This window comes from Pseudogymnoascus verrucosus, assembly GCF_001662655.1.
Source record: "Pseudogymnoascus verrucosus strain UAMH 10579 unplaced genomic scaffold scaffold_73, whole genome shotgun sequence".
In the NCBI taxonomy this organism is placed as follows: domain Eukaryota; kingdom Fungi; phylum Ascomycota; class Leotiomycetes; order Thelebolales; family Thelebolaceae; genus Pseudogymnoascus; species Pseudogymnoascus verrucosus.
Genome location: NW_017263724.1, coordinates 21,028 through 48,514, shown reverse-complemented (window position 1 = coordinate 48,514; position 27,487 = coordinate 21,028). Strand labels below are relative to the sequence as shown.

General features: G+C 49.5%; 9 protein-coding genes across 9 annotated transcripts; 4 read left to right on the top strand and 5 right to left on the bottom strand.

The window, feature by feature from the left end:
• Positions 1-11: 11 nt before the first annotated feature.
• PKH3 (pkb-activating kinase-like protein) lies at positions 12-3,849 on the bottom strand. Its single transcript, XM_018279523.2, has 2 exons — positions 974-3,849; positions 12-921 (listed from the first exon to the last, which is right to left on the bottom strand). Exons 1-2 carry the CDS (start codon positions 3,452-3,454, stop codon positions 574-576), a joined length of 2,829 nt encoding a protein of 942 aa, XP_018125597.1. The 5' UTR covers positions 3,455-3,849; the 3' UTR covers positions 12-573.
• A 214-nt stretch (positions 3,850-4,063) lies between these two features.
• VE01_10115 (uncharacterized protein) lies at positions 4,064-6,621 on the top strand. Its single transcript, XM_018279522.2, has 3 exons — positions 4,064-4,803; positions 4,858-5,546; positions 5,604-6,621. Exons 1-3 carry the CDS (start codon positions 4,125-4,127, stop codon positions 6,162-6,164), a joined length of 1,929 nt encoding a protein of 642 aa, XP_018125600.1. The 5' UTR covers positions 4,064-4,124; the 3' UTR covers positions 6,165-6,621.
• Positions 6,622-6,957: 336 nt separating this feature from the next.
• On the top strand, positions 6,958-8,897 carry VE01_10114 (uncharacterized protein). The gene has a single exon (XM_018279521.2). The coding sequence runs from the start codon at positions 7,676-7,678 to the stop codon at positions 8,708-8,710; it is 1,035 nt and encodes a 344-aa protein (XP_018125599.1). The 5' UTR covers positions 6,958-7,675; the 3' UTR covers positions 8,711-8,897.
• A 568-nt stretch (positions 8,898-9,465) lies between these two features.
• Positions 9,466-11,073, bottom strand: SNF12 (SWI/SNF complex component snf12; the record flags this gene model as incomplete). Its single annotated transcript, XM_018279520.2, has 2 exons — positions 10,034-11,073; positions 9,466-9,978 (listed from the first exon to the last, which is right to left on the bottom strand). The coding sequence occupies exons 1-2, from the start codon at positions 10,916-10,918 to the stop codon at positions 9,466-9,468; spliced, it is 1,398 nt and encodes a 465-aa protein (XP_018125602.1). The 5' UTR covers positions 10,919-11,073.
• Positions 11,074-11,600: 527 nt separating this feature from the next.
• On the bottom strand, positions 11,601-13,543 carry VE01_10112 (uncharacterized protein). The gene is made up of 4 exons (XM_018279519.2): positions 13,227-13,543; positions 13,112-13,169; positions 12,579-13,060; positions 11,601-12,521 (listed from the first exon to the last, which is right to left on the bottom strand). The coding sequence occupies exons 1-4, from the start codon at positions 13,332-13,334 to the stop codon at positions 12,027-12,029; spliced, it is 1,143 nt and encodes a 380-aa protein (XP_018125601.1). The 5' UTR covers positions 13,335-13,543; the 3' UTR covers positions 11,601-12,026.
• Positions 13,544-13,878: 335 nt separating this feature from the next.
• On the top strand, positions 13,879-15,750 carry VE01_10111 (uncharacterized protein). Its single transcript, XM_018279518.2, has 2 exons — positions 13,879-14,632; positions 14,684-15,750. Exons 1-2 carry the CDS (start codon positions 13,951-13,953, stop codon positions 15,682-15,684), a joined length of 1,683 nt encoding a protein of 560 aa, XP_018125604.1. The 5' UTR covers positions 13,879-13,950; the 3' UTR covers positions 15,685-15,750.
• A 251-nt stretch (positions 15,751-16,001) lies between these two features.
• On the top strand, positions 16,002-18,849 carry VE01_10110 (uncharacterized protein). Its single transcript, XM_018279517.2, has 3 exons — positions 16,002-16,420; positions 16,478-18,316; positions 18,371-18,849. The coding sequence occupies exons 1-3, from the start codon at positions 16,183-16,185 to the stop codon at positions 18,556-18,558; spliced, it is 2,265 nt and encodes a 754-aa protein (XP_018125603.1). The 5' UTR covers positions 16,002-16,182; the 3' UTR covers positions 18,559-18,849.
• Positions 18,635-23,328, bottom strand: RAV1 (regulator of (H+)-ATPase in vacuolar membrane). The gene is made up of 8 exons (XM_059464130.1): positions 22,994-23,328; positions 22,751-22,939; positions 20,417-22,702; positions 19,937-20,368; positions 19,638-19,884; positions 19,340-19,590; positions 19,051-19,279; positions 18,635-18,994 (listed from the first exon to the last, which is right to left on the bottom strand). The coding sequence occupies exons 1-8, from the start codon at positions 23,072-23,074 to the stop codon at positions 18,792-18,794; spliced, it is 3,918 nt and encodes a 1,305-aa protein (XP_059319264.1). The 5' UTR covers positions 23,075-23,328; the 3' UTR covers positions 18,635-18,791.
• Positions 23,329-23,436: 108 nt separating this feature from the next.
• VE01_10108 (uncharacterized protein) lies at positions 23,437-27,071 on the bottom strand. Its single transcript, XM_018279515.2, has 2 exons — positions 26,809-27,071; positions 23,437-26,752 (listed from the first exon to the last, which is right to left on the bottom strand). The coding sequence occupies exons 1-2, from the start codon at positions 26,870-26,872 to the stop codon at positions 23,658-23,660; spliced, it is 3,159 nt and encodes a 1,052-aa protein (XP_018125622.1). The 5' UTR covers positions 26,873-27,071; the 3' UTR covers positions 23,437-23,657.
• Positions 27,072-27,487: the final 416 nt, after the last annotated feature.

The following is a 27,487-nucleotide window of genomic DNA, read 5'->3' as shown; positions in this document are numbered from 1 at the left end:
TCTATTTTGGATCTCATGTCAGGTCGCATACTCCTCTGCATTGTCTACTTGCAGTACAGTCTATACAAGGAGGTCTCAGCGGCGACGTTCTAAACATCTTCCAATTCCGCCGTGGTTCTCCTACATCACAACAGTCTCAGGAACACGACACCGCATATGCGGAACTCCAGCTTTCTATTTCCCCTCAGCAAATATGTAGATTTCATCAGAAAATACGTTGTCTAGTCAATGGTGTCTCATCGAGTCCCCATCTGACAAGTAAAAAGCACCTCACACCTCTCCCTCACACTACCCGGCCACTCCACTCCCCTCCCCTCCGATCCCACGCACATGAAACAATTATCCCCAAGTAAGGTATTCGATATACTTCATCGCTCTCAAGGTTGATGACGAATGATGGCCGTTGCACGCCACGCCCTCCACATATGGCCACTAAAGATCTACATGAACAATTAAAATAAAATGCTGGACAGACCCAACGCCGCGCTAGCAAATGCTATGTGAGAATGAAAATTCGAATCGTTATAAACTCCCGAGCCGGAGAATACGCTCTGAAGCAAGACCACCGACCAGCTAGAAGACAGCCGCGAGCCCGCTCTTAGATTGGCGTTTACTGAACCTATGCCGTTTCGGCGGTGCATCTTCTTGGTTCTTGGTCAAGTTTTTGCGACCGTTGCGGTCAGTAACACCCATTCCCTCAGGGTATGTGTTCCCGCCGCCAAGGGTGCTCGTCGGACTTGACACCGATGATGACATCTCGGCGAAGTTGCTGTCGTTGTTGTAAGAGCCCAACATGCTTTGTGACATCGCGAAGTCCTTCGCGCTATCAAGGGTTTCAATCCACTCTTCGGGGGCTGTTCGACCCAGGTCCGATGAGCTATTAGATGATCGCGGCTCTTCAAACGAATAATGGGTTCCATGCTGTAAACCATTAGATATCACTTCAGTAAACACATCAGCTGTCAAAACTTACCGTATCTACACACCACCCTGCCTGCCCCTTCAGTTCTGCCTGTAACCGCCACGTACAATCGGAAGCCAGGAGAGATATCTCCGTCTTTGACTTCTTCTCGTCCCCTCCAGCGGCTGCCAGAATAATTCGGGCGCTCGAGGTAACCATGACTAGCCTCTGCCTCTTCTTGATAGTGCTTCCACCAAAAAAGCGGGAGAATTTCTTGTCGCTCTTGCCGTTGTCACCGCTTTTAGATCCCGGGCTGTTGGGTATTGGGCTCGAAGTAACCATGAGATTCCCAAGCTTGAGTATCCTCTCATTATTCCGAGTTAGTACAGGAGACCATTCGATATCTAGCTGGCTGGGAGGTGGTAGTTCAGTAATAACTCGTGGTTTTGGTCTTGAACTACTACTTCCATTCGCACCTCGGGACGTTGTTATTGGCTGCGGAGTACTCTGGTATCCATCCAATTTGATAACGTGCGGTTTTTGCGAAGGGGGGACATGAGGCATTAACCTCGGTGCCTTTTGCCTCCACAAGCTCCGTCCCCATTTCACGCCATCGAAGAATTCGTGGTTCTTAATATGCTCCATGGACAGCCGCCTCTGCGGGTCATGGACCAATAAGCGTTCTACCAAGTCCCTCGCTGCCGGTGGAAAGCCAGGTGGAAACTCGTAATCCAACCCAACAATTTTCTGGAACGTCAAGTATTCATTTGCAGCCTTGAAAGGCGGCCTTCCTGAAAGTAGCTGGTATATAATGCAGCCGAACGCCCAGAGGTCGCTCGCTTTGCAAGCGTTTTTGTCCGTGAGCAGCTCCGGGCTGACATACTCTGCGGTGCCAACAAATGACGCTGCTCGATTATCGTCATCCTCCTTGTCCATATCGGGAAGGCCCTGTTTCGGCACAGCATATGGGTCTTTTAACAGCTTCGCCGTTCCAAAATCGGTAATTTTGACGTGCATTTGATCGTCAAGAAGAACGTTCTCGGGCTTTAAATCTCGGTGAATCACGCCACGAGAGTGCATGTAGTCGATGGCATCCAAAATTTGCGCACCATAGAAACGGGTGCATTCCACGTCAAATGTGCCAATCTTCTTCAACACTCCGAGGAGTTCCCCATTGCTCGCCACATCCAGAACATAGTATAATGACTTCTCATCCTGAAAAGTGTAGTATAGTCGAACAATGCCTGGGTGTTCCGTCAGACGGTTAAGAGTATTCTTCTCAATGTTGACATATTTGATCTTCTTCTCCTTGATGATGTGCCTTTTGTCGAGTACTTTGACTGCATACTCTTTTAATGTCTGGCGATCCGTCGCAGCCAAGACAGTGCTGTATGACCCTTCACCGAGTGTTCGACCAAACGAGAAATCCCTAACGCCCTTCTTTACAGATCTTAAAACTGGCTTGCCGCTCGAATCGATTTCTTGTCGCACGCCAACTGCAGCACCCCTTTCTTTCCACTCTTCACTGCTTGCTTGGAGTGGTCCGTCCAGGCCGTATGATTGCGATCCGCCCGGAGGACCTGGATTGGGCGCCATATTCGGGTTCGCAATTCCCCGACCACCACCCAACGCCCTCGAGCTATCTCGTGTTGAGCCATTGCCGGGTAAAATTGGCTGACTTTGACTGTATGATCGATCTCTGTGGCTGTCGTCTCGGATTTCTGCGCCAGCTGCCATGACTGCTTCTGCATTTCGCGATTCTATCCTCGGAGCGCTACTGTGCACGGAATTGCTCGAAGATTCGGTTGGTAGTCGATATGAACCAGGTTGTCGAGATGGTATGTTGTTTGCTGGCGGCGGGATGGGTGAGTACGCGCCGGAGACAGGCCTACCTCCAGAGTAGCCGCGTTCCCTGCCTGGTGCATGGCTCGACTGAAACGGAGGAAACAACGCTTCTTGTTGGGCCTGGTGGTTGAAGGGCATGGACTGCCCTGGCCTGTAATTCTGCGCAGAAGGCGCACGGCTCTGTTCTTGTGTAGCCGCCGACGGCTCAGTAGGCTCCGGTGTATGTTTCCGCGAAGGCCTTTTACTGTCGACCGATAAGCCAGACAGTCGAGGGGGTTCCGGATCGTTGCTCGGTTCACTGCGCCTCAGCATGTTGAAAAGCGAACGACGTTTTTGTTGAGGTTCAGATGATCCATCCATTGTCGTGTCCACAAATTCCCGACTTGCCACAGATGGGGGAGTGTCTGTCGTGGCTGTTGATGAGTCGGGAGACCCTCTGTCTGGGTTAGCAATACGCAAACCACCAAACGAATGTGTGAGGCTCAGGTTGTCGGGTGTAGAGTTCATTGAGCCAGGGGTTAGGCTTCCAGGATGTGGAGACGATATGCCACCCATGCCAATTTGTGGTGCTCCGCGCTTCGTCTGATCGTTTGGGTTCGATGAGTTGACAGACGACTGGGCGCCTTGTTGTGACGTTCCTTGGAAAGATTGTCCACCAGTTCCACCCGGTCCCATAGAGACACCAGACCCGTCGCGATGGAAGGACATATTATCCTGATCTTGTGGGCTTATTTACAACCGATTCCTGTTGTGATTTTCCAATAGCTTCGGATAGCCCTCCAAGGTGCTGCCAGCCAAGGCGATGCGGTGGCAATCGATTGTCGGCGAGCCCCAGGTGCGATAGGGGTGCTACGGTGGATAGAGAAGAGCAAGTCGTTTGGCCCCTTCTGGGGCAGAGCCTCACACTTTCAGCAACGTGAATAATCGAGACAGAGTGGTGTTGTGTCGTGGTTGTGTTTATGTTGGTTGTCCGCCGCCGATACTAGCGGAAGAAGTGGAGTGCCGGGATGATGGAAATTGGTAAAAGGGTACCCGGAGGTCGTGGCCTTGCGCGTTCAATACGATGATTCTCACAGCAGACAGCTTTGGCATATTATAAATAGATCGGCAAGTAATCATACTCATTACTTTGCTATATACAGTATTGATCTCTCGTTTTCTTCTATATGTGGTCATTTAGATGGAGCTATTGAGCTCTGCGCCATGGCATACACGTACTATGGTCGGCTGTGCATCCTGGATATTCAAGAACAACGGCGGTTCCTGGTCGTTCTTGCCGTTTATGTTTACCACATATAGATTATACTCTACTGGAGAGGTCCCTTGCTCCTTCCATATCAAGGATAATTCCAGTACTAGAATTGAAAACATCGCAACGATGTCACTATCTGAGCAGAGTCAGCTCAGCAACTGTTGGAAGCTCATCAAATTGTTGGAAGCTCAGCAACTGTTGGAAGCGCATTGCACAATTGGGAAGCGTTTACTCGCCCAGCCATTCATCATGCTTCGGCCTTCTCCTACTATGATATCTCTTTCCAAAAGAGACGTGGTAGAGCATTTAGAGAACGTTGTCCGCAAAGCCGCAACAGCACCATGCGGCGGTGCTGAACAACCTGCAGATACGAGGTTCATGCAACCTCTTTATAATCGTCAGTCAACTTTCATGGATGATGCCAGAGCTGCTACGTCTTGGGGCCAGTCCAGTTTTCAAGGCATTACTAGATTCAACACCCAGGATCCTATCGGAGGCCAATCTGACGGTGTAGATGTCTCCTTAGGGTCCAGATCATCAGATGGCTCTGATACTGATGAGGTTTCTCAGATGGGGCAGCCAATAAGCCTGTTGCTGTCCCTCGACAACGAGGACTCGGGAGCTGAAGATGTGTACCAATTAACTAGGCTTTCACTCCGAGATGATAATCCAAGTGAGGGCGTCGACATGAGGCAACCATTGGCATCTAGAAGCTCAGAACCAAGACGTCAAGAGACGCCACAGGAGAATAACTTGGGCTATGGTGGGTTTACGGAGAGACCTTCAAGCGATTCGTCATCGTTCGGTAAACCACCGTCCATTTCGATCTGCTGAGTGTATTGTTAATTTGCACTTGCAGTTCCCGATGATGTCTCTACTCCCCAGGAGGCGAGGCTGCCAGCTCTCCAGCGGCTTCGTGTTCGAAATCCGTTCCCGCGATCACCATTATACAGATCTTATAATCACCGTCTTTCCCCCGAAGGTAGTAGAAGCGTAGGACTGGCATCGCAATTGGTGTCTCCTGGGACCCCTGGGGTTTTATTTTCGCAGCCAGCGAGGCGTTCGAGGGACTACCGACTCCGTACATCAGCATTCTCACGGGAAGAATCCAATAAATCCAGATCAATTCTCGAGGATTTTGATATTTCCGAGCCAGATTATCATATTGACTTACCGCCGTCCATTGAGAGAAGTCAACTCCATGGTGCTTCGTTTCAGAGCCCTGATGGGGAAGTTAGCCATCCATCTTTCCGGCCAACACGCATTTTCCATCCCAGTGGTGTCGCACAGCCTGAAGATGAGATATCATCATTGCATACCACGAACTCGGAAGTCTCTCCGCATTCTCTGCATCTTCCACCACCATCCTCGACAAGGTCGAGGAGTGGATCTGCTACTGGGTCACTTCCGGCCGGGAACTCAAGCAGCACAGAGCGCAGTCCCGGAATTCATCATGGTGGGGATGCTGGTGATCGCTCGATAACCCCATCAGGCCTGGCCGGCCTTGATGATATCGCGGGAGGACAAGGGTTGCAACAGAGCTCAAGAGTGAGTGATAATCCAATAGTGCAGTCGGTCTTACCATAGCAGAGCTGATAGTCTCAGTCTGGCAGTGCTACTAGTAACGTCTCATCGGTGCCATTTCGTCTTGTCTCGGCGTATAGATCCAGGTCGCCGATTGGCCCATGGCATCTGCCGTCAAGGCCGTCGCCAACGATACCACGAGTCTCTCGAGACAGCCGGATTGCATCTTCCGCAAGTCGTCCCGGTCCAGCAAATACGCCATACCGCAGATTACAAGTGTATGACGAGCGAGTACCTGCATCGCTACAGCCGCAAACTCCGGATCAATTGCCTGAGGCGCGACACTTTAGTCCCTACCACTTTTCATACACGGCGCCAGCTGGGCGTCGACACGCGAGCGCGCAACAGCCTCGATGGCAACCCCCTCAAAGACGATGGAGGCGGCGCAGTGGGAGCCCTCCTGGTCTAGAGACGCCAGGCTTCGCAGGGCTCTACGGCGGGCAGGAGAACACGGACGACGAAGTGATGTTTGAACGGGCTGCCCAGCGACTGTTCCTCCAGCACGGGAGTAGCGGGAGGGACGTCAACAGGTCTCCTGGCAGCACCACTCCAGGAAGGGGGTCATTATTCCGGGAAGCATAGGATGGGTGGGGGGCCTTATTCAGCGGCTTGGCTGGTCCAAAGTCGGAAGGGGATATTCATGTGTCGCTATCCATATTGGTGATATCCATACTCCGTATTGGTGATAACAGACCGGCGGCCTCCTCGTGATCTGGGGTGTGATCTGCGAGGTGTCTGTTGGGTGTCTGGGTGTCCGTGGTGTCTGCGTTGTGATCTGCGCGTTTTGTTTGTGGGAACAATAATATCGGTATACTCGAGTTATGTTTGTATTACTTGGAACCCTGCTGTACGCACATGAGCAATCCGACGCGTCACATTAATGACATTAACTAGTAACGAAAAGGGACGAGTAAGAGAGAGTAAGCAAGAGTAACGTACGATTCTATGGTGAAGCAGGGTATACTCGTACCGTGATTCCTTTGATTCCCTTTGGTCAGCCCTATCAACGATGACGCTTGCCGTTTACCCAATATAGGCCTAGTTAGTCCATGATCGGGTTAGTTCCTTGCCACTTATTGCCTAATATGGTAGGTACTGCCTCCACCATTCTCTAGTACTCGGCTCTGCCGTAAATGATTTACCGTCTTTTACCGTCCGTCGTTTTCTCTCGTTTATCTCGTTTACTCTCCACTCCCCAATGGCTCCCCAATGGCTAAACGACAAACAAACGAGGCTGTTCTTCCGATCTCCGTTTGTTACTCCGTACTCCCGTATGCGTGCACTCTAATTGGCTCCTTGGTCCCTTCGCCAATCCACTTCAGCCTCGTTCCGCCCTTCGCCCTTCGCCCTTCCACCCTCCTCTCCTACGCCCGCCCACCTTCGCCCTTCGCATCTTCCGGCCATGGGTGTACTCATGGGTGTACTCATGGGTGTCCCAGGAGCAACTATCCCATCCCATGGCTGTCCCGCTCTCTCCGCTTCCCACATCGTTCCCTCTCCTCCCTCCCACTTCGCTCGCGTGGTCACTATGTGTCGTCTATGGTCTGTGGTCTGTGGTCTGTCTGTGGACTCCATACTAACAGAAACCCCGTCAGAATCCAATGGCCATCTTCCGGCTCTTGTTTTGCCTCTTGACCACTCACTGACCTGTGAACCACCCCCCATCCACCATCCACCATCCCTTCTCCCTTCCCTTCCCATAATCCCTCCAATCCCCCAGATCCCTATCCTCATCCTCACCTTCTTATTTGTCCGTCTCTCGTCTCGTCTCTTCTCGCCTCGATTCCCCCATCTGTCTCCTTCACTTACTATCTTTCCCATCCCTCTCTTCTTCCTCTCTCCATCTCACATCTTCCTTCCTTCTCCAATTCAACTCCAACTCTTAAGACCCTTCCTGCCCCTCGGTCCCGCCACATCCCCACATACCTTCAACTCTTCAATTTCATTTCACCAATTTACCTGTACTCTATTACAAAAGACCTCATTATCACTCTTTATTAAATTCCCTCCTCCTCTTTTCCCATTCACTTCTCACTTCACTACATTCGGGTTGCCTTATTATCTGTGTTCCTCGGTTGTAGCCTTGTCTGATCATGGGTTCCATTGGTCAATCCGCGTCGGCTTCACTCCCAGCACTCGACTTTAAAGAACAATCCTCAGCTCAGCACTTCGGAAACTATGGCACATCTTCAGTCTTCGCTCCGTCGAGCCATCACTCAATGGAAATTAGCTCCGGCTACAAATCCCAACCAGAGCCCCAGCAACGCGCCGGCCGCAAACGCTCACGCGACGAGGCTGGAATCAACCTAGAAGACAACGATCTCTTCCGCCAGGCCGTCAACGCATCGCTTGAACTAGGCCAGAATGCGGGATACGGCGATGGAACAACCCTGTTTGGGCCCAATGGCTCTCTCATCGACTCCGGCAGCGAGAAGCGATCATGCGCCGATGACGCTGCCGCATACTCGCTTCCCGTCGCCCCTCCATTGACAGCGCCAATGCCGATACTGCGCAGCCACAAGTCGCAGCGCCTGGATACGGGCAACGTGTCTTCAAAGACAGAGGAAGGAAATGCCTGGAATGGCAACACACCCTCGTCAAGCCCGACCAGGCAGAGCCCGAAGCGAGGTCCTACAGTCGATGATTACACGATGCACCTCGGTGTAGGATGGAGCAGGATAAGCAACGACGTGGACATGCAGGCCGCAGCGCGGGGATGGGCGAAGTACATCGAGAACCACTTCCACATCAGCAGCCCGAAGATACTCTTACAGAGCAACGGCCTCGCGAGCTACCTCGTCGAAGCGAAGGAGGGATGGTTCCTTTTCGGCGAGGACCTGGCGCAGGGAAGGCTGGTCGCGACGTCGTTGGACAGGACGTTTGAGAACCTCCGCACCTCGCCGCCGGTCTTTGATGGAGCGGAGGTCTTGGTTCCTGTCGCTGAGCCGGCGAAGCAGGCTGTGGAGGCGACGCATGAGGATATGGTGGATGAGGAGCCGCATGTTTACGCGGGCTCGATGAATAGAAGGAAGGAGTACTTGATTAGCTCTGGGATGATGGGGGATGGCAGAGCTGGGTTCCATGATATCAGCCGGCAGGATCCGGAGGATGGCATGGACATGAGCTGAGTCTATGGGGAGGTTGCGATATGGAGGTCTAATGTGCTGGGGCTTATGAATGGAGCTCAAAATCAGCTTTGCCTATATTGGCTTGGATGGAAGGATGGTGTGTTATATAAAAGCTGGTGTCGCTCAAAAAGTTGCGAAAGAGGCATTGCACAGCTAGGAATTGATACCTGCTATACAAATGAAGACAGCATAATTGCTCTATTTAACACAATTTTCAAGGAACTGGATGATTGAAAAGATGTGGTGTGACAATGATAGTCCTTGGTGATTAAGAGCCGCCGTTTTATCCATAGTTGCTGTAAACAACCAGAGTTGCGATGAGGTTTGTTGGCTGTTGTTGCTTCTGGGTGACTATGACGCACGGTCCCCATCATCGGTCTTCGGGGTATCATCGACCATCCGGGTTCGAATACCATCAAGGGTTGAAGCATGGCCAAGGCTATACCCTTGGGATTCACTACAAGAGGTAGAACAGAAGTACGGGGATACTCTAGTTGAGGCGAATGACAATTTACACCGTTGATGTTCCCAAATACCAGCTTCGCACAGAGTAGCAGCCCAACGCGCACATATTAAAGAGCAGTAATTCAAGTATTACAAACAAGTTTTCTATCAACACATACGCGTCGAAAGACCAAACCGACAGCTTCGAATCCCTTCGTAGCTGCCCTCCTAGCATACACCCACCATACAATAATAACGCCTAACCATTATCAAACCCCCCACACAACCAACGACGCCCCACGCACCACCATCTACCTCGTCCGGCTGCTCAACATCAAATTGACACTCTCCCTCACATTTTCCGTCCCCCAGACACTCCCCGCCCCTCCCTTCCTCCACTCCTCCCCACCCACATCCTCTCCCCCACCCCTCGCCGCCTCACCACAAATAACCTCCAGATCGCGCTTCTGCGAGCTAATCCACTTGAGCACGTAGTTCGCCGGGTCCTTGCCCATCGAGGTCAAGAATGCGTGTTTAGACTTCGAGTGCGCCAGCGCCTGGATGATAGCCGAGAGCTCGTCGTTGAGCGTGGCGATGTCGCGCAGCGTGCCCGCGTAGTTGGGGTTCATGTTAAAGGCGTGGAGGCGGGCGCGTAGCGCGCCGTCGATGGTGACGCGCACGTCGTAGACGGTCGGCTCGGGCTGCTTGTGGAAGTCTTGGTCGACGCGGATGGTGTAGGGGAGGCTGACGGGGGGGAGGGCGGAGAGGTGGGGGATGATGGCGTCGGTGATGCTGGGGATGTAGCCGGTGTCGCGTTGGAAGATCTGGGTATCGGTTAGTACGGCGAGAATGAGGAATTGAAGGCGGTCTGGTGCTTACCTGGCGCAAAATATCGTCACATCGGAATGAGCGCTTCTCGTCATCCTCTTGAAGACCCATCACTTTGACGTATTCCCATATTCCCGTCACGGCTTCTGCCCTTGTCGCCTCCTTCATATCCAAGATTTCAGCCAGGGGAGGGCTGAGCGTGAATCGTTCTGGCGTCTCGTCTCGGACAAAGTTGATGGTGATATTCTGGTTTTCGTCTCCTCCCCGCTTGAATTCTAGCACATCGAAATCCGCTGATGGAGGCAGACTTCTTGGGTTCGGAGGCAGAGCCGGTTTCTTCCACTCCACGTTCTGCTCGGCTCCGTCCCTTGATCGATTCTTGTCGAAATCAACAGTCATTGATTTGAAAAAATGCGAAAGGGCGTAGTTCTGGGATGGCCTTAACGCTTTTTTGTCCATGGTTCCCTTTTTGGCGTTGTCTTCCTCGTCATCGGAGTCCTCATCGTCCTCCTCCTCATTATCATCCTCGTCATCGCTCAGGAGCCTTCCTTCGATCTTCACCTTGTACGAGGCGTTTGAGTTGGTGTTGAAGTCGAATGCATCAACAACCAATCCATCTCCTTGCCACTCCTGGTCATCAACGGTATTGCTGACCCAGATGCGCAGGGTCCTGTGTTTCTTCATGCTGCTATTGCGCGAATCCTGGATATACATCCTCTTCCTCATCATCGCCGCATCCAGCTTCCGTTCGACGTCGCGCAATTCTTTATATCGCTGTGCGCCATCTCCGATTATGCAGCTCTCCACGCCTTCGGGGATGTTCTTGTCTGTTGGCTTGCGACTGCGGCGCTTCGCAAGCTCGATGGCCAGCTTCTGGCCTTCATGCTGGGCTTGCATCTGATTCGGTGCCGGCTGGAGATGTTGCCCAGTTGCCATTGGGGCTGGTAAGTAACAGAGATGTTAGCAAGGGTGGACCTCTAGAAATAGTTCGGCGCAAACGTCTGACGGGACAATGTTGATGTGCTGCATCAGAGATCTGGGCTAACTCGAAATACACGCTAGTAGACCCTAGAGTAACATATAACTGAAAGGGAATGACACGTACCAATCCCCTTCCTTGCGACAGGAGCGTGTGGAGACCTTTGATTTTGTGCAGCCAGCGGCTGGAAGGAGCGATATGAAGACTGCATTTCGAAATTGCACTGGGTCGTTGGTAGGCGCTTACAATAAAGTTGTCGTTGTCAAATATTGGCTTTCAGTCCAACCCGAAGGAGTCAATAGATCAGTAAATGATCATAGAAATCTGCAATTTACCTCGGTGGCTATCCACTTAACTACGAATCCACTCGTGTCTTCGCATCGCGTCCTACTCAGGTTGTTAAATGCCTGAAATGCACTAGTGTGCTGTAGGACTAGCGTGGTTTGCGCTATAGCCTTGAGCGCGTTTTGTATGGGACGACGAAGACGCTCGCGACAGTGAGATCGCGACAGAAGATGCCAATGAACCGACTGCTCCACTACTCCATACTCCATACTCCATACTTCAGTATACGGAGTAGAGTATATATATGACTGAGCTTCCACCATTTCGTTTAATTAACAGGCATCTTTGTAACAATTCCTGGATATTCGTTCGGATTACGCTCTATTTATCTTTATAAACTCCACCCACAGACCGCAATCACTCATATTCTTGAAACTTTGGAACCGTTTCCATTCCCAAGCAACCCTACATAACTTACATAACTCCATGGTCACAGAATCGAGGCCAGGTTAAGCACATGTTAAACGGTATACTACGGCAAATCCCAAGTCTCCTGCCAGCTTTAGACCCAGGTGATAGAGAATTTGAGATGCCATACGAGACCCGCCTCATACCCAAAACGCCACAAAGACGAACGCTTGTCGTTGGCTATTTTGGAGCCATGTTGTACTGAGAAAGGTCGAAGATTATGGAATAGCCCATTGGCAATCAAAAATCTTTTGTCCATAAAATAAGTTTCCACTGGGACTGACTATCACCAGCAGTACTGTATCCCGGACACTACCTTTGTTGAGAACCAAGCAACGCTGGCTTTTGGAGAGGTTCCACTGGTTGCGCGGGCATGTTGTTGATCTGTTTGATCAAAAATTCTCTCTCGTCAATGAACTGTTCATCCTCAGTCCTATCTTCGAGAAAGTGCTGGAGGAATTTGACCAGCCGCTCTCGATTTATAAGGAGTATTTTTTGGACTGCGATCGACTTGTGTGGATTTGCAACGAAAACTTTGAAGACATGGAACCCTTCGTACTGAACCATCTTTCGGTCATCTCGCAGCAAATTCATGCAGATTTTCAGATGTTCCCCACGGTCCACGTATGCTGTCATTACCGCATAGTTAGCTCTGTCTAATAATATCTCCCCCAAGAGCTTGATGGACTGCCGTTTCGTAACATAACTGTCCGATTTTACAAGGATGTTGTTGTATTTGTCAAAAAACAGGTCAAAGTTGGTCGATAGGTATTGTGCAACTATTTGCTTATGCTTCGTCAAAAGTTCCTGGCCATACATGTAAGTATTTTGCGCCCGAAATATCGAGTCGGGGGTAAGACTTACTCTGAATGTTGTGAAGGCATCTGCTCCCACTTCAAAGGATCCCTTATCAATCCACTCGAAAAACTTCCAGAAGACACCGTTCCCACTCTGCTGCACTTCTGGTTGTATTCCAGTTAGGCCTTTCGAACCATTGCCCCCATTTCCGGAGTCGTCGTATAAGATTATTGCCGCAGCTGCGTCGTTTTTCAGTACTTCTCTTAGTACAGTTCCCGCAGGTATTGCGCTCTCTTTATGTTCATATCCGTTGCAAAGTGCCACCAAGATTTCCGGTCGGTTGCTTATAACGTAGCTAAGTGCAACTGGGTCGCTTTTCGGAGATGCGCCTGCTGATCGAAATCGAAGGACGTAGGAAAAGATACTCTGTGCATCCTTCCGTGACTCAAAGGATAGCATGTGGAGATTCGTCGCAAGCAGATACAGCAAGTCTTCCGATATCATCCCAGTAACAAGCTGGTAAACCTGGTCTGGGCTACTCTCAGCCTCTACAATAGACGGTTAGCACATTCCCCCGGGTCGAGAGCCATCCTGCTTACCTGGGCTTCCCTGCAGTATAAGTTTAATCTGTAACAACGTTTTGGACAGCTCCTCTGTCTTCACACAATCAGTATGCGGCCCTAATCAGGTCGTCATATTCGGACTGAGTCCTACCTTTGCTGCCCCGCCAGGGCCATCTAGTCTTTGGATTTGTTCTTTTGCCTGTTTCGGCAAGTCCACTGTACTTGCCCTCGCCCTGCCTCTGCCAAACAGGAATGACATTGTGGTCCCTTTCTCTGGCGAGTGTTGCGCCCGGGGTCCTCGCAGTTCGAGTCAAGGCCAGCTCTATAAATAACTGATGTTTTTGTTACGCCGAGTGCCGTGAAACCTCAAAAGACTTTCTGTGTCAGCGTCAGAGATGCACCCAAAGTGATACTCAATATAAGTGAGTCTGAGAATGTGTTCATTAACTGAGTTGTTTGGAAACTGTGACTATTATATTGTTTTGATCCATAACATTAGAGCCTGGAACGTCACTGAAGCGCACGGCCATAAAGTTTATCCTTCCCGGGATGGCAACAGCGACCCCTTGGATAGTCCACCCCACCTATACAACACATCATTGAAGTAGCATTCACATACTCGTAGCCAGCTTTATGATAATTGTACGTTGAATACCAGTCCAACCCGCCACGTATGATGGGCCATCACTATGCGTTCTTCAGGGTCGGATAAGGTAAAGCTTATTGGCGCATCTTCAACGCGGCAGCCAATGGTACAGAGTTTATTATCAGCACGTGATACTACCCAAAAAAAAATACGCTTCACTTTGTAAATAAATATGCACACACCAACCAGAATATTCATAAAATAAAAAGGTCGATTTCTCACAACGGCAATGGAGAACGCCACAGAACTTGCGGCCAGCCAGGCGCCTAAACCCGCTGATATGAGTGCAGCTCCAAGGTCTCCCTCGCATAGTGGCTCAGACACATCTGACGTTGACTTGAACGAAGATGATGAAGGTTGGGAAGATGCTGAGCCTGAAGAGGAACAGGATCAAATTGTTTCCTTATTCGACGACAAAGTATTTACCGATGTGTCTTCTATGCTTTTGTACTGCAAAGAAAAGTATGGATTTGACTTTCTCGAAATTCGAAATAAATTCTCTCTAGATTTCTATGGTTCTATCAAGCTGGTAAATTACATACGCACCGCTGTCCGGAATGGGCAAACTACTTTGGCAGACGTTGCAAAGGCCGATTTCGAGGATGATAAATTCATGATTCCAGTCCTACAAGACGATGCGTTACTCTTCAACCTAGACGACCTTCCACCCGCATGCAAGCAAGGTGATGAGCCGGTCGCCGACGACCGCAACCTCCTGGTGCGCGTTGCAGAACTCGAAGAGGAGCTTCGGAAAACCCAGTTTCAATTCGAGGATTATAGGAGTGTGGTGAAGAAGACTTTGACAGACAAATGGAACGACACTTCCGCAGATAAAAATGCCGTTCTTCCTGAGCCACCAGCAGAGAAAAGAGACGATGATTCCCACTACTTCACATCGTATTCATACAATGGTAGGTCTCATATACCATAAAACACAGGGTCATATAATTAACAACCCACAGACATTCATGAAACCATGTTGAAGGACACCGTCAGGACCGATGCATACCGCGATTTTATATATCAAAACAAGCACCTGTTCAAAGGCAAGGTGGTGCTTGATGTGGGCTGTGGAACTGGGATTCTCAGTTTATTCTGTGCGAAGGCTGGTGCAGCTAGAGTCATTGCTGTTGACAACTCCGACATCATCGACAAGGCTCGCGAGAACATATTCAACAATGGGTTTGCTGATACCATTACTTGCCTGAGAGGTAAGGTGGAAGAAGTAACTTTGCCGGTGGAGAAGGTCGACATTATCGTCAGCGAATGGATGGGCTATTGCTTACTATACGAGGCTATGCTTGACAGTGTTATCTGGGCCAGAGACAAGTACCTCAAGCCAGATGGGCTCATGGTTCCTAGCCATATGAATATGTGGGTTGCGCCGGTTTCCGATGCCGACTACGTAGCGGATCATTTTACATTCTGGAGGGATGTGTATGGCTTCGATATGAAGGCGATGATGGCCGGCATCCGTGAGGATGCCCAGGTCCTGCACATGCCGGGCAGTACCATTTGTGGCGACGCCTTTCCTTTCCTCCAGCTGAGCCTCCACACAACTACGGTGAAGGACTTGGTCTTCACAAGGCCATGGAAGACTACCTTCACAAGCGATATCGATAGACTGGATGGGTTCGATATCTGGTTCGACACATTCTTCATGCCATCTGGAAGCGATGCCGTTCCGGTCGACGCAAGAGCGGAGGACTGGACTAAGCAGAAACAGAAGGGAGTAGCGTTCACCACCGGGCCGTTCGGCAAAGAGACGCATTGGAGACAAGGCGTGATGTTTATAGATCATGAAGGGGCGAAGAGCAGCAAAACATTTGCAGTAGGGGATACTTTGGAGGGAAGCCTTGAGTATGCCGTGCCAGAAGACAATTCCAGAGCGCTGGACGTCAAGTTTTCATGGGCTAGTGGACCAGACAAGGAGACCACGACTCAGACCTGGAAGATGAGGTAGACGGCGCTCAAATGCTATATACTACTTGAGTAAAAATGAATGACAGAAAAATAAGAAGTAACTCTATACTATATCAGCCTAACCCCCTTGTGAAACGTCATTTGTATTGAGGAGGCAGTTAGATAAAGGTCCCCATTCTTGTAAGATTCGTGCAACGACGAGGTTAACAGCAACAGGAACAACACTCTTGGAAGAACTCGTCGATTTGTACGTCATCTAGCCAAGGCGGTGAGAGGCGCTAAAACAAAGGGCGCTAGGGCGTCGATAAGATTGATAAGAAGGGACGATTGTGTAAGCAATCCGAGGTGGCAGGGTAGCTAAGAGTCAACACTTTATTCTGCTTTTCTTAATACTTAGAATATGGCCTGGTGCAAGTATGTTATAATTCCGGATATCCTTTAAGACAGATCTTATTTGCCGACGTATCTGAGCGGGCTTGTCCAATGCAGCTGTAGCGAAACCCACGATCTCGCTCGAACCCCCCAGAATACGACAGTGATGGCACCAGATAGAGGGAGAGCCGTAGAGCCGGCATACCAGACTATTTCAACTTTGAATAATCCAGTCATTGATGATGAGTTGAATGGTGAGGGGATGGAGAATCGGCTCAGTGAGGAGCTCAGCTTCCTCAGCGAACATGGGCATGAACCTCAAAATTTTACGCTTCGAGGCATATTGGTGGGGCTTGCGGTCGGATTAGTTATTTGCTTTTCAAATATGTACTTTGGGCTCCAGAGTAGGTCTTCTATTTCAGTACTTGGTTTTCCATACTCAAAAGCTAACGAATATGCAGCTGGTTGGATTAGCAGTATGAGCATGCCATCATCGCTGATTGGGTTCGCCTTCTTTAAAACCCTGTCCAAACATCTCGATATCCCGTTCACACCGGTCGAGAATGTCCTTGTTCAGACTGTGGCTGGATCCATGGGAACGATGCCACTGGGCTGTGGGTTCGTAGGCGTGATGCCTGCCCTAAACTACCTGCTTAAACCGGAGGAAGGAGGTCCATTGTTCCTCAGTCTTTGGAAACTTATTCTATGGGCCTTGGGGCTCTGCTTTTTCGGAGTTGTCTTCGCAGTACCATTGAGGCGCCAAGTAATCATAAGAGAGAAGCTGAAGTTCCCTTCTGGCACAGCAACTGCTCTAATGATCAACGTGTTGCATGGCAAAGATGAAGTTTGGGAACCAAGCACACAGCACCGAAACTCGACTTTTATGATTGGCGACGATGGCGACAGACATTACAGTGACGCATCAAATTCCCTGAGAGAATCGACCAGTTTTCCACATGATGGAACGACCACGTCGGCTCCCCATTTCAGAGCAAGTGCGACGGACATTGAGGAAGTCCAGGGTTGGGATAAGGGAAGCTGGGTGCAACGCGTTAAACTGTTGGTATTGTCGTTTTCAATATCTGGATTCTATACTTTGGGCACCTACTTCTTTCCCGTCCTTCGGAATCTACCAATATTCGGCTTGAATTTGGCTCAAAACTGGTTGTGGACACTGAACCCCTCCCTGGCTTATGTCGGCCAAGGCATTATCATGGGACCAGCTACTACTATACACATGCTTATAGGTGCCATCCTGGGATGGGCCGTTCTATCTCCGCTCGCAAAACACAAAGGTTGGGCCCCAGGGCCAATAGATGACTGGGAAGCGGGGAGTAAGGGATGGATCATCTGGGTCTCACTGGCGATTATGCTGGCTGATTCCATTGTTAGCCTGGCTTATATTGCCGGTAAACAGGTGGCGCCGTATGTATGGATCGTGTTGGGTCCAGCTTATAGGGCAAGAGCTGGCGGGGGTTGGAGAAACATTGTCAACTTCGGGTCATCGAGCGCCGGGTATGTGCCAGTTGACGGCGTGCAAGATTCCACGGTGTTAACAGACACCTTGTCCAATTCCCGGGAGTCGCCGCAGTCACCACCACAGCCTGCAGATTTGAAAAGCCTTCCCGAAATTGATGCGCCTCCGGAACACCTAGTTAGCGGGCGCGTTGTGTGGGTAGGATTGATATCCTCGATCCTTTTCTGCATTTTATGCATTCGAATCACTTTCGGAGCGCTCGTTCCCCTTTACGCAACCGTGGCAGCTGTTCTGATAGCATTGGTGCTGTCGGTTATGGGGGTCCGAGCCTTGGGTGAAACTGATCTTAATCCAGTATCTGGCATCAGCAAATTGGCTCAGCTCTTCTTTGCCCTGATAATTCCACAGTCAAACAAGAACTCCGTGTTGATTAACCTCATTGCAGGTGCGGTCTCTGAGGCGGGCGCACTTCAGGCTGGAGATCTTATGCAAGATCTGAAGACAGGACACCTCCTAGGTGCGGCCCCAAAAGCACAATTCTGGGGCCAAATAATCGGGAGTGCAGTTGGCGCAGTTGTAAGCGCACTTATTTACAAGCTATACACGAATGTATATCCCGTCCCAGGAGATCTGTTTCAAGTTCCCACTGGGTACGTTTGGATTTTTACGGCAAGACTAGTGACCGGGGAAGGCCTGCCACCGATGGCATGGCAATGGGCCATTGGAACGGGACTCGTATTCGCAGCAACTACATGTGCCAGAATTGTTGGCACTGATAAGAAATGGCATCCACTTATACCAGGCGGAATTGCTGTTGCGGTTGGTACGTCCTATACACTTGTCCATGATTGAGTGCTATGTTAACTTCTCAATGCAGGGATGTTCAATGTGCCTTCATTTACCCTTGCGAGAGCAATTGGTGGTTTCATGAGTTGGTACTGGAAGTCGTATCTGAGGAATCCAGAGACCCCCCTTATCGTCGTAGCGAGTGGCTTTGTGCTTGGAGAGGGTGTTGTGAGCATCTTAAACTTAGCCATGTCGACTATGGATGTGCCTCACCTATAATGATGTATTTGAATATGATTTACTCCATACATTAGACATACCTAATACGAGGTGCATTTTGTTTCCCAGAAGGGGTCTCAAGAGCTTCATATGGGACTAAATGGTTACAATTCGGCGTGTATTTATCTAAGCGAAGCTACTGTACTTCAATAAGTAGAATGCGAGGCAAGATATTTTTATCTCATTGAAGAGTATGTCCTGGGCCGGTCTGTGCCGATTTGAACCCCCCAGTTTTAAAATCCAAAACTGTCAAGCAGTGAATTTGCTTCTGGCTCTACGAACGCACTGGACGAGCCCTTTCCTATTAAATTATTAGAAGGCGGAAGATCTGCAATAATTAAAGAATCTCTACGCCGAAATGGTGCAGTTCGTGGATTAATGTCGTCATTGAAGGAATTAAGGGGGAAGTCTGATAGAAGAAACTTCCAATTGCGGACTGTATTGTCAGCATATCTAGTCACGTAGTAAGGCCCTTTGCTTCGATGAACGTACCAAGGTCAAGAGCAAGGATATCGCAACCCATGCGGTCGTAAAGCCTAGCGCTGTGCAGAACGAATGCCCATTCAACCTTCGGGGTGACTCGTGAAGCGCCTCGTAGTGTCTGCAACGTCATTTGGCGAAGCTGCGAGTAGAGGATAATTAACGCAGGGTCGTCTGTAAGGTATAATTTCGACTGCATGTCTGGGGTTTGGGGCGTCTCGATTAATGTGTATACAGGAGCCTTTTTGCGAATTAGAACTGTGAAACAGTTTCTACCTTGGCTGGAGAAATAATTACTTACAACAAGTGCTCGCACTGCCATGTCTCTCCTACGGAGCATCCAGAATGCCCACGATGCCAGCCAACGATTACCTTCTTGGGCTGCCAATGGAAGAACCTTTTCTTCCAAGAGCTCCCTTAATACAGGACCATTGTCGCCTTCAAAAACCCGGGTAATGGCGACTGCTAATTGAAGGTCTTTCAGTTGGTTGAGGCATACATTTACCGCGTCCTTGAGGCAGTCTGCCAATAAAAAGAATGCCGCAGCATACACTGTGTTGATTAGCATCCATCCATGAGACTGGTTCGCCGACACTTACTACAACGATGCTTCCCAAGCAAGGCATAAGCGTTTTTCAACGCAACTGTTTTCCATTTTTCCTCCTGGAAATTATTTGAGAGAAGTTTCAGGGTGGCCGCCTGTTCACGATTCCAGCCAGCCATTCGCCAAAGACCTTGAAGGACAGCCTTTTTCTTCAGCGCGATATAGAATAAGCTGCAATCAATGGGGTTTTTTTCATCCGACTTTGTGTATTCATTGCGCGCGATCATCTCGAATTGTTCCTTCTGGGCGTCTGTAAGCTCGTGGCTAGAAATAGGACGGGGCTAGGGTGCGTACCAGCGCTGTGGAATCGGTAATCCACATAAATAAGCCGCTCTCTCGCGCATGTTCCCAAAGCACACGGCCATGAAATTGCCGGGTAACAACATTAGTTAATATGTCCTGGCTGTTGCTGTGGAAGGCCCAGTTAATTTCTCTCCACGACAGTTGTACTTCATTCGCACGACCTTTATAAAGGGCGTGCTGACGGAAGAAAAGCATGAACCTTGCGGCGTTGTCATCCATAGAACGACGCTGCTTCTCAACTATAGCGACACACTCGACGGTATCTGCAAGCTGCATCTGCAGTGGCCCTGACAACTGGGGAATTGCCACCGCCGTGAGTTTTTCGTTCAGCGCCATGGCAATGTTCTCCGTCAAAGTCTCCGTGTCTTCTGTTTGGAAAAAATCGGTAAACGCTGATCCAGGCTCATTTTTCGATGTTTTAATCTATCTTAATCAGTCTCGCGTATATCTCTTGGGGATGGATATGCAAACTCTTTGGGGGTGGGTGTAGAAGTCTTCAAGGTCAAGGCCTAAAAGATTATCAATGTGCTCGCCTTCTAAGTGGGATTTTAGAGTTTGGTATAGCGTGAGAAGTATGCGCTGAACCATAGTCAACTTGCCAGCGAGAATACACTGGCCAAGGAACTGTGGATGGAATACCGGCAAAGGCCCATTAAGTCGCGTCACGGCGTCGAAAAGATCCCACTGGCCTTCCTTCCGTAAAGGAAGTTGAAGGTTTGCAGCGATGGAAGCAGGAACATTGAACATTTTATCGTAAACAAAAAGCTGATTTCCAGCACCAATGAGTAAACTGCCTCTGCCTAGCCACGTCGAGTCTCCAATAGGATGAGGGGTCAGATCTCGAATATTGATTTCCCGGATGGCAGTCCAGGCTGGGCCTTCATTGAGGTAATCATATCGCAATTGGGATAGCAGAAGAACGCGATGCTGGAAGCCAACAGCCAAGATGGATTGAACATCTGGAGTTGAGGTCCAGTCGAGGTCTTGAATGCCGTCTGAGGATCCGAATGACTGCGAATACTCAAGCTGAGCCCCTCGGACATCCCATATCGTCAATTCCGATCGGTCTGAATTTACCAACGCAGCCTTTCTGATCGAGCTTCCGCTAGCTAAGGAAGGTTCATGAATCCCTGTCTCTACGGAGCAGGTAAGAAGCCAGTCTACACTCTGATCTTTGAGGTTTACTTTGGCCGTCCAGGATCGTATGAACCCGGAGTGAGTATAAGATATGGCCACATCCCGCGCGAACGTGTCCAGGAATCCCGATGTGACCGGTGGCGACCCTGCAGGATCGACAGGTAATACATAAGCCAGATCATCAGCATCACCCAAGTCAAACGTACAGAATTCTCTGATGAATGTCGACCCATCGCTATTGGTCTCGCGGCCCTGGCTTGTTCGGGGCGGTAAGCGTAGCTCCCAGACAATACCTTTCATCTCCGAGCTAATAGTGGCAATATGAGCAGTGTCACCGCGTCTCTCAACCTCGGGCAGGACTAACACACAGAGCGGCCTTCCGGAAATAACATATGGTAACGATGCCAACCGTTGGCCACGATGTTGCCGACAGTCCCAGAGCGAAATCGTTGAGTGATGGAGAAGGATAACAAATGCCCCTCGGCGTAGCACACAGATCCGATGTATGTGTTCTGATACATCGATTAGACTTTGGGCTATTAGTGGTACCCCATTTTCGTCGTCTTCATGTCTCCAGACGATAGCTTCATTTCCATCAGTTCGCGAAACGACAGCTCGGCCGCTGATATTTCGAACCATCTTTTTCAGTGGCCGCGAATGACCCGTCCAGATGGCTCTAGGAGTTGTGCTACCAGGCCGCAGTTGTTTATCGAATAAGTTGGCTAAGCTGCGGTTAAAATGCTGGATAGTTCCATCAAAGTTATGCCAGATGGTGTTGAGCATGCCATCTGTCCTACTGCAGTATGTATACAGTCTGATATAGGAGTCATCTCCAGACTCAAGCTTCGGTAGAATCGATTCCAGTCCCGCAACGTGTGAAATGTTGAAAATATCTGTTGGTTTTCGAGCCTTGCCGCCTATATTCTCTAGTCCCCACGCCGACATGTTCCCCTGTTCATCGAAGATGATACAGATCTCGGAAGACCTATTGGCAACCTCAACCATGTGTTCAACTTCATGATTGTGGGCGGCTCCTGGATTGCTGGCTGCCTGGACAGAGTATTCTACTGACTTCCTAAAATCGCGGCCATCGATAAAACTGGCATAGCGAAATTTCATGGTTTTACCGGGCACCAGTGAACGAGGCTGGATAGACTCCTCGAGGTCTATTTGGCCCCATAACTGAAATATCCGCAGCCCATGGGTGTCTGTGGCAGCCCATATGCGGAGGATCTTGTCGGCGGACACAGTGTATAAGACGTTATCAACAGTCTGGTCAAGATGGTAGGGACGTCGCCAGCGTACGTCGGTCACCATCTGAGGGTGCGGAAGGTATGTCAAGTCAAATCGTACATCATCGGAGCCAAACGACAACCTTCTCCAAAGCTTCACCAGTCGATCGTGAGCTCCTGTTGAAGCAATGTACCCCGAGTCGTAAGAAAGACAGGCAAATTTTGTTGGATTCGCGACTGCCTTGGACCAAAGCTTCACGAGGCCATTTTCAGTCGAGTATAACGAGAGAGACAAGCTCCCCACAAGAAGTTCGCCAATGCCACCCCAGGAGAGTGTAGTCACCGGTTGGTCTAGATCGTCGACAGGAATGGAGATTTGAAGTGACCACTAACAAGAGTCAGATAAGTTATTTCTGGGAGCAGTGTCGCGACAAACTTTTAAGGCTTCTTCGTTTTGGCCATACGGCTGGTAAATACGAACATTACGCTCGGTACATGTTGCTATCTTGCCGGTAGCTTCGTCAAAGGCGATAGCTATTAGAAATGATGGGTCTTCGTCATACACCGTTTGGAGAAGGGCTGTCGGAGGTTCGAGGACAACGAATGCATTTCCAGTAATATATGCCTGTGACGGGCAAATTATCAGACATGGTTCAGCATAATCAAGTGTGCTACTTACAGCGAGTTGTCTACCATCCCAATACCCGGTGCAAATAGCTTGCAGCCTGGCCTGTGGCTTGCCTGGCAGAACTGCTCTCATACTAAAGATTCACCACCATGGCAAGCTCTCCCACAACCTCAGATTCCTAAATGTGGTAGACAAATGGGTCTCATTTGCTGCAGAATACAATCAATAAAAGTTTCCCGTGGTAGACAGTAATGCTTGATGTCGGCCGCAGTTTGTTACAGTATCTGGAAAAGGAGAACCTGAGAAGGGCCCAGCATTATACTTCTCGATCGCGACTGATCATAAACAACAGATAAGACAAGGCTGTCAATCCCTAGCTGTTACGTACCCATACCCGCCGCTACCCGCCAAGATGAGCGACGAGGTTAGCTTCACGATCACGTGACACATACATGAGGCTTCTGGACCAGTTGACCGATTGTCTATTTTTAAAAGCACGGTTTGGCATATTAGACTGACATTGAGGACACAAGGGGTTTCTGATAAATGATTTATTCATAACAGCTCACTCCGATCATGTTCTCTGAAAATATCACGACAATGTCTTTGGTACAGGGTAACTTATGAATGGGCTCGTGGTCTAGGTTTAAAGTCCACAAATGTTTATCAAAGTCTGATTGATGTATTAAGTAGTATTATTCCTCAGCCGTATTTATTACTTATCCGTTAAATCTTCGAATCCTTCGTTAATATTTGGTGGATTCTCGTTTGAAATCCGAGAATACGATTGGAACAAGCGACCAGAGAGTTCCGCACGCAATTGCCTTTCATAGGGGGTCGAGATTGGCGCCATTGGCGTGGTGGATGGCTGGTTTGCCGTCCTACTCATGAATGTTCTCTTTGAGGGCGTTTTCAGATAGCCTCGTCCAGGTGCTGAGTTGAGAAAGCCTCCACTCTTCTGAGTTAAGTATCCAAGACCAACATCTTCTCCCGTGTCAGAATGGGCTTCGGATCTCTCTGAAGAATCAAATATTTTACTATTGCGGTTTGTTACTGCCTTTGTTCCAGGTAGGCTAGCAGATCCCGGGCCTTCATAGTCAAACAGTTGCTGTCGCCAGTGTAAGACCATTTTTCGAACTGCTCTTCTGGCATGCTTGTCATGAAGCTCAGATACGAGGTGTTGATGGGCCCTAAACTGTAAGGCAAGACGGCCCCACTTCTTCATGGAAGCTATGTATAGGCGGTCCTCGTTGAATCCGCTAGCAACAACGTCCAAATGGTAATATTCTTTGGAGGACGATTTCCACTGAACAAATCTGACCCTGAGAATGGTTGGCAACCGGATAGACTCTAACCGCGATATCTCTAGCTTTCGAGCTCGCCAGCGAGCCAATGATTTGACAAGATGGTTATTTATTCTGCTGCCATGGAATTCGGATGCAAGGTTCTCCATACTGGTCACTGACTTAGACCGGCACCGCCAGGTATAAAGCACCCTTGAAGCAAGTTTCAGTTTGTTTTGGCGGCGCACACTTGCATACGCAGTCCGTCGTTTCTCTCTTCGGGATGCCTCTGTCGCATCTCGCCAAATTTTAAGAGCCTTAGTTGCAGCAAAGTAAAAGTTGGCATCAATAGCCCATTCGTGCAACTGCCGCAGGTCGTTCAGGTTCCGCGACCATGTCTTCAGCAAAGCAGTTTGAATCGGATAAGTATTGCGCTGGATAGCGAGTTGCTGAAAGCTCCTATGGACCTTCAAATTCGAACTCCATTTGCGCAGAATAGACCGTTTGTCATTCTGCTCCCGAAACTGTAGTGCGATAAGGATACCAGCAGACACTGTGCCAATCGATATCGTAGAGGTCTGTAGCATACGCTCAAAAGTGGCCCGGATAATCTTTTGGTTTGAAAGGCGGCGTGCAAGAATTAGGCGTTCCGCCAAAACCCATCTATAGAGGGCTTGGAGGAGATTCCTATCGGCAATGCGTAGTTGCAGGCCCTGGCATCTTATTTTGTCGTTCCAGGCTGTCCAAGCCTCCCTTTTTATCTTGTGGCGGTCAAGATCGCGGGCTTGCCTTTCTTGCGTAGTCCGTAAACGCCATATACCGAAGAATTTGACAAAAAGACCATATTTGACTTTCGATTTTATATGCCTCGAAGAGGGAAGTAGCGTATTGGCGCTACGCAAATACCTAAGAGCATTAACGCAGGAGGACCTTTTCTGCATTATCAAGCTTGCATCATTCAAGTTGGTGAGGTCCCGCGTCCTCCTGGTCCATATACCCCATATCAATCGCTTTGATTTCTCCTGACGGTGATATTGGCCAACTGTGCTCATTTCTCTTATTGTCTTTAATTTGGTAGTCCATGAAACCATCTGCCTTCTCTTTGCCATCTTCGCCCACCACATAGGGGCTCTCCTCTCCCGCAAGGACCACAACCAGAGCCAAAAAGCACGTGTTACAACGTTTCCGTGAAACAACGCAATGGAATGGCCGGAAATAGAGGATATTACCTCTTGGCGTCGCCGCCACGAATTGAAAAACTTCTTTTGGATGTGGCGGCGAACTTTAAGTTCATTGACTGCTGTGATTTCTCGCCAAGCCTTAAAGAATCGGGTTCTTAAGATGTGCCTTCGGGCCACTGACGTCCGCTGAATCTCGTCGGATGCGGTCGTAGCCCAATGAGTAAAGCTTTTTGCAAGCAAGAAGATATCTCGGGCCCGTTTGGCACGACGTTCAAGGTAAAAGAAGAAGTGCTCAGTCTCGAGGACTCGGCGTCGCTCACGGAGAGCAGTAACCCAGGTTTCAAGTCCTTGCTTCAGGAGAACATCTCTATCTCTGCTTCTAGCAAGGGCTTCAAGGTTGCTATTTCCTGCAAAGACTTGCGTAGCCTTTTGTTGCCAACATGCCAGTTTGTCTAAAAGCAAAGAGCGGTTCCGATTATGAAGAAAGAACGCTCTTCTATTCTCGATGACTGCGCTGGTGTTGATTCTAGAAGCAGCCACAGGAATAGGAAATGCGTGCATTTCTTGCGGATGGTCCACATGGCCAATTGGCGGGAGTGGTTGTTGTTCATCCGCATCGAGGGGTACGCTACCAGTATCGTCCTCACTCGCCGTGTTTATATGCGATATAATCCTTTCTTGCGAACTCTGATCAGAATTGGTGCGCTGGGAAGCTGCAGATAGGCCATTGGTATTTACTTCTGTAGTTAACCAGGATCCAATTCTGTGGGCGTTATCATCTCGCCCGAAGGGTTTATGGGGATCGGGCAGGGTGGTAGCAGGGAATGTCGTAGGCGGCCAAATGCTCTCGAGGGAGTTGTTGTCAATGAATCCCGGGCGGGGCAATGATTGGAGGGAATTGGATCGTGGCCTCCGCAAGACACCATCGTCCTTTCCGCTCCCAACGGTCCAGATGGATGTTTCCGAATTCCGCCTCTTTTGGCGCCGGACGTCAGGTCTGTCGACAAGGTTGAAGCCGGGGTTTGGAAGAATGTCAAAAGTGGAGCCTTCAGAAAGGCCATGGAGCGTGTGACGACCTTCCTCCTCGATTTGGTCGAACTGGATTTCGATGCCCATCTCCGAAAGGACATGTTCGAATTTATGATACAGAGATTCCCCGCCACGCCTTCCTCCAACTTTGAAGATAACACGCGCATATCGATTGTCATGATCGGCATTAACGCCGATAGTTGGGAGTATCGCATAGTATGCCTGGAATAGCGCGTTCGTTGGGATCCTTTCCGATTCTGGAAGGCTCCCAAGAAGCTCTTCGGCGTGTAAGACGATGTCGTACAGGATGGCAACATCTGCAGTCGCAAAAATGAATTAGCTCCTTTCAAGATAAAAAACCCGGCATAAATACCTTCGTTCGTATAGTACAGCTCCGGCTTCTTTGCAAGTTTGCTGTGGCTTGTTTTGGAGGACATCAGCCAGAGCGTCCAGCGACAAGAAATCAGTACAGTTCCGCAAGCTGAGTCCAATTACGCCACATAATGCATGAATTCAACACAACAGAGGTCAGTCGCTTCACGCAGTTTGGGGATTGCATGGCAGAATATTAGAGTCTCTGCTTGTCTAGTCGGAGTCTAATGGTGCCTTTTGTAGACGTCGTCGCGGAACTCATTGTTTGCCGTGGGATTGTGAACGCGACCGCGCTTTCAAGTCAATTACCAGAAAGCGCGCCAAATAAGTGCACGTGATACAGGGTGTATATTTAGAATCGACTACCCCGTCACAAACTAACTACAACAGAATTCCGAAATTCCCCTCTTGGGTTCAACACTTCCGAACGCGCACAAAAGAAGCATATATCTACCCTCGATCCCGCAATGCCAGGCAGGTCGAGACCTATCGAGACTTTTGCGAAAGCAATTGCTCAGTGCTCAGGCCAAGTTCGTCCACTCCTTCATGGCACGTGATCCGTTGTTAACGACATGATTTGCAGGCATCCGTTTATGGAAAATGCATAGTAGAGGATTATAATCATGTTCACAAGGACAAGTGCTTGACCGAATTTTTACGTTTAAAAGATTGTTATGTTG